The sequence below is a fragment of the Adiantum capillus-veneris genome, chromosome 28 (assembly GCF_014529385.1).
Source record: "Adiantum capillus-veneris isolate H3 chromosome 28, ASM1452938v2, whole genome shotgun sequence".
NCBI lineage: Eukaryota > Viridiplantae > Streptophyta > Polypodiopsida > Polypodiales > Pteridaceae > Adiantum > Adiantum capillus-veneris.
This window is the reverse complement of record NC_140958.1, coordinates 80,740,816-80,754,473: the sequence shown is the minus strand read 5'-3', so window position 1 is coordinate 80,754,473 and position 13,658 is coordinate 80,740,816. Positions and strand designations below refer to the sequence as shown.

The 13,658-nt window shown below is 40.9% G+C and overlaps 1 protein-coding gene across 3 annotated transcripts in view; it reads left to right on the top strand.

Annotated features, from left to right (window-relative positions):
* SRX (sulfiredoxin) overlaps positions 1-13,658 on the top strand; it is a 143,600-nt gene that overhangs the window by 62,233 nt on the left and 67,709 nt on the right. For all 3 annotated transcript variants that reach the window (XM_086504326.1, XM_086504327.1, XM_086504328.1), the window contains exon 2: positions 7,443-7,597. In XM_086504326.1, coding sequence (XP_086360452.1) covers positions 7,443-7,597 — 155 coding nt within the window. The remainder of the gene's footprint in view (positions 1-7,442; positions 7,598-13,658) is intronic.

Below are 13,658 nucleotides of genomic sequence, written 5' to 3'. Positions count from 1 at the left end.
AAAAATGTATCTCCGGTAAGAAAAATTCACTCTTCTTGGCGTTGATTACTAACTTGTGATCTTGCAATGCCTGAAAGACTTGTAGCAGATGTTGTCTATGTTCTGCCTCATCCTTGAAGAAGACTATAATGTCATTAAAGAAAATGCCAACAAAAGATCTGTACTCTCTGAAAATCCTATCCATCATTCGGTTAAAAGTCACTGGAGCATTGGTAAGGCCAAAAGGCATCACCAAAAATTCATATAAATCGAAGCTCGTCCGAAAAGCTGTCTTGTAGACATCTTCCGGCGTGATTCGGATTTGATGATATCTGCTTTTCAAATCGATCCTGTTGAAACAATAGGATCCTTGTAATCTGTCAAAAATATCATCAATCCTCGGAATCGAAAATCTGTTCTTGATGGTGATTTTAGTGAGAGCTCTTTAATCAATGCACATTCTCCAAGATCCGTCTTTCTTTAAAACCAACAACACTGGAGAGCAATAGGGTGAAGTACTCGGCTGGATAAGACCCTGTTCCAAGAAGTCTTTCACTTGGTTCATAATCTCTTCATTCTGGACTCGGCTCACACGGTAAGGTGGCCCGGTTTGGTGGTGTGCTTCCAGGTATCAGATCAATAGTATGATCTTCAGGACGAGATGGTGGCAACCCGCCTGGCAGGCCCTCAGAAAAGCAATCGGCATGAGTGTGGAGAAAATCTTGGCATTCTTTATCAAGTTCAGACATATTCGTCCTGTGTTCATCATTTAACTCTTTCGAATAGATCCAGTAAACAAACAGACTGGATTTCATTAATTTAGAAACGGCCGAAGCCGATACAATAGGACAGACTCACCCTTCAATTTCACATCAAGTACAATTTTTCGGCTTTTTTCATTTGTCAATGTCGCTTTCTTCGCCCGAAAATCGACCACAGCGTTGTTCTTATGGTACCAAGGGACTCCAAGGAGGACATCACAACCTTCCAAGGGCATTATGTAAAAGTCCTCATACCTCAAATACCCGTGACAATGCAACCGAGTTTGCCAATGACAGGTGTAATGGCTATGTCTCGTCCGGGTGCCGCTAGAATTGCCTCTGCTTGTGGTCCCATCCGATCAGGTGTAATCTCGAGCCGTGTTGCCAATTCAGGTGAAATGAAGTTGGCCTTGGCTCCTCCATCAAAGAAAATCATGGATTCTTGATCTTTCACTTTGTCCCAAGCTCGGCAAAGTTCTGTACTTCCATCAATCAACGTTGGGTCAATACCTATGCAATCTGGAACCAGTCCTGCTTTCATCTTGCCTTTTCTGCCACGTTTCTCTGCTGCTCTCGACCTCTCTTGCTTGTCTTCATTCTGTTCTTGCTGTGCCTTTTTAGGGCACTTCGCGGAAACGTGCCCATGTCCTCCGCATTCAAAACACCTCCCCTCTTTGATGTAGTTGGCCCTCTCTCGAAGAGTGAGCCGGGGTCGTGAATCCTTGTCTTTCTTTTGTTGGGAACTCTTTCTCTTTCTACTTTCATTATTAGAAGTTTGTTGGGTTCTCTGAGTCAGATCTCATCAGTAGGGTAAGTCAAATTGCTCGAATGTATCGCAAAACCCTGTTGAGCATGACCCATTAATTCTTGAATAGAATTTGACTTTTGTTCCAAGCAGTAGTTTCGGATCTTTGTAGGAAGTCCGCGGCAAAACCGCTCAATGTGTTCTTTAAACGAGACCTTCTTAAATGAAGAGGCTGGTAGAAAAGAGCTCCAAAATCTCTCGCAATAAGTGTCCAAACAATCTCCCTTGGTCATCCGAAGAAGATTCCAAGCAGTTCTTATATCTCGTTCGTACTCCCGAGTCAGCCAAGAAGAAATAAAAAGCCTTTTCAGTTTCAACCATTTAACTCGAGCTTCCTTTCTCAGTAGAAGGGTGGACCACCATGTCGAGCATTTCCCTTAAAGAAAGATGTAGCCCTCCGAATCTTAGAGTGCTCTGAGTAATGCCCTCCAGAGAAAGCGATGTCAAAGTGTTGTATGAAGGCCAAAGCCCTCAGAGCATCTCGGAATCCAAAAAAAGAGTCAAACTTAATTGACTATCCACCTTCTTTGAATTCTCTTATTTTCTTGCTTTTATCTTCGAGAAAGTCATATTGGTTGGCTTTATAGAAATGCTTCTTCTTTGCATGAAACATGTGATCATCGGAGTCTGAACTGTCTGAGGATGAGTCCTCTGTAAAACTGTCAGAAATTGGTCGAAATTTAGGCTTCTTTGCCTTTTTCTTGCCCTTCCCAAGCTTTCCTGCATCTCGGAATCCAAAAAAAGAGTCAAACTTAATTGTCTATCCACCTTCTTTGAATTCTCTTATTTTCTTGCTTTTATCTTCGAGAAAGTCATATTGGTTGGCTTTATAGAAATGCTTCTTCTTTGCATGAAACATGTGATCATCGGAGTCTGAACTGTCTGAGGATGAGTCCTCTGTAAAACTGTCAGAAACTGGTCGAAATTTAGGCTTCTTTGCCTTTTTCTTGCCCTTCCGAAGCTTTCCTTTTTGCTTCGCTTTTTGCATTTTCTTTCTTCTTCGCTCGAATCAAAAGAGTTAGAAGAACTGTTAGAAGAAGAAGAACTGTGTAGTCCTTCAAATCCTACACGCTTCTTCTGCTTTCTCGCCGAAGCAAAAGAAGATTGACGACCCAAATAAGCCGGGAAGTCAGTCCGTTTCTTGTGCTTTTTATCGTGCTTTTTGGATTCGTTGTTTGCGTCCAAAAGCCGGCTAATCTGCGTCTGAACCACCTCGTGTAATTCTTGCTCTGTAAACACCCTTGGAGAAGGAGGTTTCTTGATTGCCGGTTTGATGGGCGGCTGTGTGGCCTTCTGCCACTGCGTGTGTCCTTTTGCGAGGGATTGCTGAGACAAAAATTTTGCAAATTTTGGATCCTTCGCAATTTTAATCATCTGCTTTGTTGCCTCGTGAACCGATTGTCGACGTTCCATCTCTTCAATCTCGAACTGAGTAGGTCGGTGGGCAGTACTCTTCCTATGTTTTCTCATGAGAATCTTCTTTGTGATCTCCTTCGGCATTCGCAGATGCAGAAGAAGCCGACTGATTTTTGTTGGAATCCATAAGTGCCGCGAGAAAAGGATCGGAATTCCCAATAGAAGAGAAATCGGCCGCGCTTTGATACCACTGTAACAAACTTGGACACCCCAAGTCAAGATTCTACCGCGACACAGCAAAGATTCACTTCAAAACAGTTCACAAAATTGACACGGCCCGGCGTAGTTCCGTGCCCAGAGGTATTGGCCCCAAAGACTGTCGCCCCTTTATTTCTTTTTGTATTAATCTGTGTTCAAAGTACAAGAGAGCGGGTAGGTGCTCACTTTCAGACTCTGCATCCAGATGCTTTGAGAAGTGAGGCCTTGCCCACTTATTTAAAGGTACGAGGGATGCCCCAAAAGCAGAGTCCCAAAATCTCTAAATTCAAAAGCTTTTTAATATCAAAAGCATTCTGCCCTAAAGCTGGAAAAATAAAAAACAGCCAGCACTATTTCTGGAAATCCGTACGCTCTGTTACGTCAGCAGGTCAGCGCGTTTTGCGGAGATGCCACGTCGGTAGTGAGCGTAATCTGCGGGTCCGTACAACTGCCACGTGTCAGCCTTTTCGGCGCATTCAGTGGTTGTGTGTATGTCCGGGGTTAGCCACGTCACCAGATTGTGACATCACTGTAACAAACTTGGACACCCCAAGTCAAGATTCTACCGCAACACAGCAGAGATTCACTTCAACAGTTTACAAAATTGACCTGGCCTGGCGTAGTTCCATGCCCGGAGGTATTGGCCCCAAAGATTGGCGCCCCTTTCGGTATTTCTTTTTGTATTAATCTGTGCTCAAAGTACAAGAGAGCGGGTAAGTGCTCACTCTTAGACTCTGCATCCATATGCTTTGAGAAGTGAGGCCTTGCCCACTTATATAAAGGTACAAGGGATGCCCCAAAAGTAGAGCCCCAAATCTCTAAATTCAAAAGCTTTTTAATATCAAAAGCAATTTGCCAAAAGTTGCCCAAAAAAAAAACAGCCAATGTTATTTCCAAAAATCCGTACGCTCTGCCACGTCAGTAGGTCAGCGCGTTTTGCGGAGATGCCACATCAGTAGTCAGCGTAATCTGCAGGTCCGTACAACTGCCACGTGTCAGCCTTTTCGGCGCATTCAGTGGTTGTGTGTATGTCCGGGGTTAGCCACATCACCAAATTGTGACACCGGGAGGCTTTAGAGAAATCTCAAGAATGACATAAGAAGGCAGCAGATCGACATCGACGAGATTTGAAATTAAAAGAAGACGATTGGGTGCTCTTACGTTTTGAGAAGGCACGCCTAAGAAAACGAAAGGGAAAGGAGCGGCTTTTTCCAAAGCTTAGCATGAGGTATTATGGCCCTTTCCAGATTAAAGAAAAGATAAATGATGTCTCCTTTCGACTCAAATTGCCCAATACTTGAAAGATTCACAATGCATTCCATGTGAGTCTCTTGAAACCTTTTAAAGGTGATGTGCCAGTTGATGGAGATCTTGATAGCAACACAAAGTGGAAGAAAGCGAGGAGATACTCGTTTTTGAACAGATTTTGGCACACAAGGAAAGAAAGATGAATAAAGTGATTCGGCGGTTCTTGGTTAAATTCAAGAACTATCTGACATTAGACGCGAAATGGATGGAGAAGGAGGACCAAGCAGATACTCCTCAGATTTGGAACTTTACCTTGAAGCATTCGGTTTAGCATAGTCTACTCCGATAGAACCCCGAACTCAGCAAGGGTGAATCTGGTGCAGCAGGTTTGTACAAGAGGGGAGTCACTCCGCTCCTTTGTCAACAGATTACCTCGATTTGAATAAGGCCATTGATGTCCCCTTTGGGTTTCAGGGATATTAATGGGCTGACAGTATTCTGCTCTATGACTTTATGAAATAGAATTTCCGAAAATGAATATGATTGATTTGTACTCTCTCATTTGACTTGTTTGAGTGCAAGAACTGAAAGACGAAATGACTACAGCATTTTGGTCTCATAAATCTCTATAGACATGATCGCAATAAGAATTAGTTAATCGAGCATCAGTGAGGTCTGGAATGGATCTAGATTCGATTACTAAATACGTTGCTGGCAGCCACGGTTTGAGATTTGGAATGAATTTTTCTGTGATTTGTCATGTGATGTCTTGCGATGTCGATTGATGCTTGTGCGGTGACTGTCGTTTTTGTACAAGTGCTAGATGTGTCGTGTCTAGTGCATCGGTACTAATAGTTAGTGTTTACTAAGACAGTTTATGGCCTCTATCTGTTTTACAGGCGTAATTGAGGGCGATTACAGTTCTTTCAAGAGGGGGGTATGTCACAAATTGATGACATGGCTGACTGTACGGACGCCTGGAATATGCGCTGGCAGACAGTACGGACGCCCGGAAAACACGTTGACTGGCTGACGTAGCAACGTACGGATTTTCCGCGTTTACGTTGGCTGCTGATGTGCCTAGCTATACGGATTTCCGCAATCAGCGCTGAGTACTTTTTACTGGTAGATTTTAGCCAAGATGCTTTTGGGGCTCATAGCTTTTGAGTTTAATGCTTTTGGGGCTCTGCTTTTAGCAACCCTTGTAATCTTTATAAGTGACCCAAGGGGGCTCACTTCTCAAAGCATCTGGACGTAGAGTCTGAGAGCGAGCACATGCGGACAATTGTACTTTTGCTCAAAGATTAATATAAAAGAATTACCGAAAGGGGCACCAGTCTTTGGGGCCAATCTCTCTTGGCACAGAACTACGCCGGGCCGTGTGGACTCTTAAATTTGTGAAGTATTTTTGAAGTGAATCTCTGCTTGTTAAATGATGAACACAGGACGAATATGTTTGAACTTGATAAAGAACGCCAAGATTTTCTCCACACTCATGCCGATTGCTTTTCTGAGGGCCTGCTAGGCGGGTTGCCACCATCTCGTCCTGAAGATCATACTATTGATCTGATACCTGAAAGCACACCACCAAACCGGCCACCTTACCGTGTGAGCCGAGTCCAGAATGAAGAGATTATGAACCAAGTGAAAGACCTCTTGGAAAAGGGTCTTATCCAGCTGAGTACTTCACCCTACTGCTCTCTAGTGTTGTTGGTTTTAAAGAAAGACTGGATTTCATTAATTTAGAAACGGCCGAAGCCGATACAATAGGACAGACTCACCCTTCAATTTCACATCAAGTACAATTTTTCGGCTTTTTTCATTTGTCAATGTCGCTTTCTTCGCCCGATAATCGACCACATCGTTGTTCTTATGGTACCAAGGGACTCCAAGGAGGACATCACAACCTTCCAAGGGCATTATGTAAAAGTCCTCGTACCTCAAATACCCGTGACAATGCAACCGACGTTTGCCAATGACAGGTGTAATGGCTATGTCCCGTCCGGGTGCCGCTAGAATTGCCTCTGCTTGTGGTCCCATCCGATCAGGTGTAATCTCGAGCCGCGTTGCCAATTCAGGTGAAATGAAGTTGGCCTTGGCTCCTCCATCAAAGAAAATCATGGCTTCTTGATCTTTCACTTTGTCCCAAGCTCGGCAAAGTTCTGTACTTTCATCAATCATGCTTGGGTCAATACCTATGCAATCTGGAACCAGTCCTGCTTTTATCTTGCCTTTTCTGCCACGTTTCTCTGTTGCTCTCGAACTCTCTGGCTTGTCTTCATTCTGTTCTTGTTGTGCCTTTTTGGGCACTTCGCGGAAACGTGCCCATGTCCTCCGCATTCAAAACACCTCCCCTCTTTGATGTAGTTGGCCCTCTCTCGAAGAGTGAGCCGGGGTTGTGAATCCTTGTCTTTCTTTTGTTGGGAACTCTTTCTCTTTCTACTTTCATTATTAGAAGTTTGTTGGGTTCTCCGAGTTAGAGTGCACTTTTTGTAGACCTGAGAACTTTTTCTCTCGAGTCTCTTTAAATCAGGCTCCATAACTGGAGCTAGTCACAGACATGGAAGGATTCCGTCAGTCAGCGTGTATACCGTCAGAGTGGGGGTTGTGACTCTTAATTTGTCTTGCTGTCGAGCAAACAGTTTTAGGATGGAAGAATCCCATCTTCACGTTCTTGTGCTTACAAATCTATAGATGTAAAGAGCTCTTACCCATCTTCTGTCCCTTCTGTCAACTCTATTCCTCCATCTCCCCCTCTTTCTTTTTGAATAAGTGAACACTTGTGCGGTCCTGTCTCTGGCACTCAGCACCTTAAAAATTCTAATTTTCTTCTCAAAAGAGTTGAGATGCCTAGATGAGCTGGGCCCGTGCTGAAAATTGTTTTTAAGATTGAAGCCATATCTTTAGCCTCCTCAGGTGCTGTCCTCTTCTTTTTAATTTCTTAGTTGGGTTGTGTTGTTTGTGTTTGAGGTTTCAAATTGCTTTGCAAGAAACACGATTTTCAACCAGCAGTATTTGTATGCTTCTATGTGCAGGTGCCGTGTCTGATCAGGGGAAACTAAGAGGGCCATTTATTGCAGAAGTGCCACTGGATCAAATCAGGCGGCCTTTATTGAGGACCCGAACAAATGATCCAGGAAAAGTACAGAGTTTGATGGATAGCATTGCTGAAATTGGACTTCAAGAACCGGTATTAATAAACTGCTTCTGCTTTCTTGAATCTAATGGATAGTGTTTAATAAAGTGTCAAATGATTATTATTTTTTTGATTCTGCAACTTATAGATCCCTAAAAACAAGCTTGCAATCAGATTTGTAGGTTCTTAGGTTGCTGTTCAAGTCTTATTATTGTTTGATAAAGCTGTTTAACGGGACATTTGAGGTAAATAATGCTGGCGGATCTTGTTGGTTAGAAATGATGGCCTGACAGTTTCAATGCTGAAAGGTGGTTATGACTAAATATTTTCTGTTGTGTAGCAGTAAAATTGGAGTAATAGCAAGCCTTCCTACCATAGCACAATAGGGTAGGAAAGTGTTGTTGGAGTTCTCTCTGATGCTTCATTGTTAGGGCATCGACCATTGACGATATTGTTCTTCCTAGCTGACCACCTCTGAACTTGGCATTGTAGTTGTGCAGGGCATCTTGGAATGTCAGTTGTGTTGCTCTTTGTTGGTAGATCCGGTTTGGGTGCCTACTTCAGGAAGGCATAGTGAAATACATGCCCAGAGATTTGCATTGAGGTTTCAAAAATATCCCTATCCCTTATGTAGCACATCAGCCTTGGGGTGCTTCTAAATCAATAACACGACATCTTTTGTCTAAAGTTAGGTATGGTATTCCCTATATCAATTGAGATTGGTGCAGATCATTCTTATCTATCATTTAATGTGGATCGTTGTGATATGGCGTTGTCGAGAAGTTTGCGGTCTTGCCAGGAAAGCACTGGGCTTTTGGCTGTGAGAGTTTGTGAGAGAACTTTAAAAACTATATGAAGGAGTTATATGATAGATGTCATGAAGTCTAGGGTTTGGAAGGAATTGCAATCAAAGAAGCCCCACTCTTTCTCTCTTGCACTCATAAAAAAAAAAAAAACACAAAAGAGAATATTAAAACAACACAAAGATGAAAACATCAAGGTTATGGTCATATTGTATCATGGGTAATATGAAAGGGTTAATAGATGAGTTAATGGCGTTCAATCTTTGTCGATCAAACAGACTACTAATTATTCTTTGAAATTGTAATTTTGTGCTTACCATAATATATATGTTTTCTCTAGTGATTTGGATTAATTGTATGTACAAATCCTCTTGGTTGATTGATGCACCAAGTTCAAGACCTTCTTTGATTAGAGTTGATCTCCCAAAGATAGCTTACAAGATTGACTAGTCTTCCTCTAGGAGCAAGTGTAAGCTAAACTTTCACATTGTGAAGTTTTCGTCCGAGTTACGACCAGTTGATATTGTGCTAATTCTTTCTATCCTTTGTGGTGCGTATGCCCTATCAACTACCTCATTTTTGTGCTAATTTTTTCGATTTAATGCTTCTTTTAGTGCTAGGCTTCATTATGGCTGAATCCGCCCTTGATCTCCGGAGTCATCACAGAAACTCAGTACGCTGAACCTTGTGTTGATGTATACTCACGTGTGTGTGCGTATGGTGTGTGTTGTGTTTGGGAGCATATGTTAGTATCTAGTTCTACATCCACTATTGGGCACTGACGACGTTAGTGGGGATGTCGTGGTATTTAGTCAATACTATATATGATGGAGCTGATGGTTATATTGTCTTGTGGATGACTACTATGGGTCTATACCTTGCACTTTCCTTTAAGGGTGAATGTGGGCTTATCCTGGATTGATCTAGGTATATAAGCTTATGTTTATGGGTAAGTATAATTAGGCATCAATCCTCTCACTCCCTCATAAATGCTTTTCAAGAAAGAAGAGATCCCCTTTTATAGGTGAAGGGAATCCCCAAGGGTTACACAAGAAAGAGAAGAGCTAGTGTGAACACGAACTAATAAAGTTTGAAATGGGATGTCCTTGCATGATATGGGCGGATTGGGCTCCACCATTGTGATTATATCTCCTCAACCGTGGCTCCAAATAAAAAAGTAAAAATAGGGGTAAAAAATTCAGCTCATAAGCTACGACCCTCATTTTATATACTTTCTCTAATTCGGATTGGAAGCTCGTGCAAAAAAATCACCAAAATATGGTACATTTTTGGAAGCAAAAGTCTTCTTGTGGTCCTCTTAGCTTAGACTTTTATTCAATTTCAATGGACACCTCATGTAATATGAAAGCATGACATTACTCCTTGACAAAGTTTTGTAAGTATTCTTGTAATAATGCATTAAAATAGGTGTATCTTTGAATATCATGCAAGTTAGTGTCCCATTAGGATTTGATTCCTTTTTAGTAGCTATTAAAAAAAAATATAAGTAATATATGAAAAATACATAGAATATATATATATATATATATATATATATATATATATATATATATATATATATATATATATATATATATATATATATATTGGAAGTTATTCTATATATAGGATTTAGCTAGGGTATGAAATGATAATGAGACAGTAGAAAGAAAGAACCGATGCTTTTTGCTCCAAGTTAAAGAGACGGAGCTATTGACGTTTTTTCCTATAGTATTTTCTAATGGTAAAGTAAAAATATGTTACCCTTGAGATAAATATTAGGATGAGATAGAAAGATAATTATTATTCTTAGATATACATATGTACATTATGAGAAATATACTTATGTATGTAAAAAGTTGCAAGATAGATCTTGTAGCATTCGTTCTCACTATGTACGTGTCACAACATGACATCCACTCCCTCTAAATCTGCACATCCTCTGGTATGTGCCACGTTTGATTTGTTGTAGCTTAAATTTCCTTGTAGATCTTCCATGATGGTATCTTCACTGATAGCTTCCAACACTTCATCTTCACTTTGATCTTCACCTGTGTTTTTCTCTTTCTCCTTCTCAACATCTTTTGGATTACTGTCTCCTCTTCTCTTAAACACTTTGATCCTTTTCTCTGCAATGGAAACTTTTATTTATATATCATCTAGTTCAGACAAGCTGTAAGTAGCATTTTCATGCACATGCTTTACAATATACGGTCCTAATCATCTCTTTGAGAACTTATGCATAACTGTCTGTTGGTTATCAAGGCTACTATCATACTCTAAACTCAGTTACCTTTGTCAATTGCTTTACTCCTGAGCTGATGTCGCTTATCAAAGTAGTCCTTGTTTTTTAACCTTGCATTTTTGAGTCGTTCTTTTGCAGCCTCAATGTCTCCAGGTCTTCTCTCTAATTGCCTTATGCGCAATGCAAGAAGACCTTCCCTGCTAAGTCCCTCTTGCCAAAGTAGTACATTCCATGTGGGAATTGTATCTTCAATCGGCATCATTGGCTTTTGACCAGATATTAGCTCCGCAGGCATATAGCTAGTTACTGAGCTATGTGTTGTACGATCAATCCATAAAGCATATGGCAACAGTTTTGGCCATTCACCAACTCTTCCTTCGCAAGCCTTGGCCAAAGCTTTGATGATAGGAGGATGCCCTCTTTCACTCCTTACATTGCCTTCAGGGTTGTAAGTTGTAGTAAGAGAAAACTTGATTTCTAATCTGAAAAAGAACTTCCTTGCTTCCTCGGCATCCAGCTCACCTCTGTCTGCAGTGATCTTTCCGACACAACCATAACGGCAAATCACTTCATCAAGAAGGAATTTGTATACAGCTTCTGTGGTTTTAGCTCTTAATGCTCGCCCTTCAACCTGGTTAGTTAGGTCCTCTCGTGCAAGAACTAGGTATCTCATCTGCCAGAGTCCTAAAGGCATTGTGACTAGATCCACAATCCATTTATAGTGCATGGCTAGTGGATATGTAGGGTGCAATCTATCACGATGTCGAACATTTGAATACAGTTGAGAAGTTACACACGACTCTACGAATTGGGATACATCTTTATACATATCCTTCCACCAGTATTTTTCTTTTCACTTGGAGAAGGTTGCCTACATTCCCCTATGTCTAGCACATAGACTCTCATGAAACTCTTGCATGAGCTTTACTTGAGTATCTTTTTTACATATAACCCTTTGTGGTGTATCACCCTTTTGTTTAGAATGCTTCCATAAGTAACCATCCCTCAAAAAGTACCCATTGGCTTTGCTACGTATCCTCCTGAATTCTTGTTCAGACCACTCATCCTTTTTGCTAGAGTACTCAAGTAGCTTCCAATAAGAAGCCAATCACCTTCATAAAGCTCTTTCAAGAACAATTCAAGTGGATTAGTCATGTAGACATTGTTACCTTTGAGATGAGAGATCGAACAGAACTTTGTGTCTACATCATCTCCCTCGTCAATCATCTGTGACTCATCTTCATACCTTACCCTTGATAGCATATCTGTCACTGTATTGTCTTTATCTGCAATGTGCTTAAACTTGGGATTTAAGGATTTAATATAGGCAATCCACCGCAACATAGCAATGTCTTGCGTTGAGCAGCTTGTAATCATCCCAAGAAGTTGTAGACAGTTTGTTTCTACAACCACATATGCATCAATTAGATACTCTTTCCCATTTTTCAAGGCTGTAACCATACTCCATAACTCTCTCTTTATCTGTGGAGAGTTTCTTTGGCGAGTATTCAGTACCTTTGCTTTAAATCTCACCACATACCTGTGTCCTTCATCATCATCTTGCTCTATTGCCCATCCAATTTGTGTAGGATTGGTGTCTATTGTCCCAATTACTGGCCTTTTACACTTAGTCTACCTTTCTCAAAGTTGATGTTGATTAGAGCAACTCCTTTAGCTTTTTCATGGATTTTACATGTGCGTTTGTCCATTTAAACTTTTGATTCTTTCTAAGCAATTGATAAAGAGGATCAATTACATGTGCATAATGTGGAATCCAAATATCATAAAAAACACATGCTCCCAGAAACCTTTTAACCTCAGTGATGCTAGTGCATGTTTCTTTCATTCTTTGGATGGCATCTATCTTTGTTGGACAAGGTTCCCTACCATATGGCCCACGCATGTGCCCCACAATGAGCACTTCATTGACACCAAATATAGACATTTTTTATTGACAAAGTAAGATTCACTTCTTCCAACCTAAACAAAATTTTATCACAATCATTTTTGTGATTTACCACAAACCTGCAACATCCACAGAGATCCAAAGCTTCATCTTTCTCACTTTCTTTACATCCTTTGATAGGCAAATCATCAATGAAAGGCATTGTGATTTGAGGAATAAAGTCACGAAAGACCTTATTCATCTCATTCATCATATGTGCAACCGAGTTGGTTGCTCCCTGTTGTTTGCAAGGTACAAATTCTTACCAAACCTAAAGGTGACCTCATGGTTGTCAAGTCTCTGCTTTCTATTGCAAGCTGAAATTGATCTTGAGTAGAGGTCCCCTGTTGAGTAGATTGCTCTCCTTGCAAATGTCTCTGCAAATTCATCTACAATCGATCCTGTACCTACATTTCTAATTGTCACCTTGTTCACTGGTTGCATATCTTGGATAAAACGTAGAGCACCATTCTTCTTCGGAACTGTAAACCACCTGTTTGAGTATGGAGCACAAGAAGGCTCTAAAATTCCTATTTTGATCTTTTCATTCAACAACTCTACTAACTTGGGCAAATGAGCCTTTGGAACCGGAATAGGCCGCAGATTTCAAGGTACATGAGGTATTGTAAAAATTACCATAGGAGCTACAATAGAAGGATCAACACATCCTACCTCATGTGACTCAAATGCAAAAGCCTTACCATGTTTTGAAAGCATTTCTTTAAAGTACTTTGTCTCCTCTTGTGTTAGAAACCCTTCGCAACCAATCCTCAACTCTTGAAAAGACTCTTTTGTAAAGGTGTGTCCAATTTTTTTAGGATTCCTCAAACTTGGTTGCAAAGAAGCCCGCTCAATCTTTTCCCTGTTGTTAGGTGGTAAGGGTGAAGCTACTGGTTTCACCTTCTTTGCTACACTCTTGTATTTAGTTTCAACATGGACTTCTGGGCCAATTGTTTGCTTAAAACATCGGTTTTCTTTAAAGGCTTCTATGACTTGATACATTTTCATAGAGTATACTTCCACAACTTCATTTTCAAGATGCAAACTAGACTCCATTATAGCATCAAGCTCACCCATAGTATCTACAAAAAAAACTTGCTCACACAAACCCAAAACATTTTC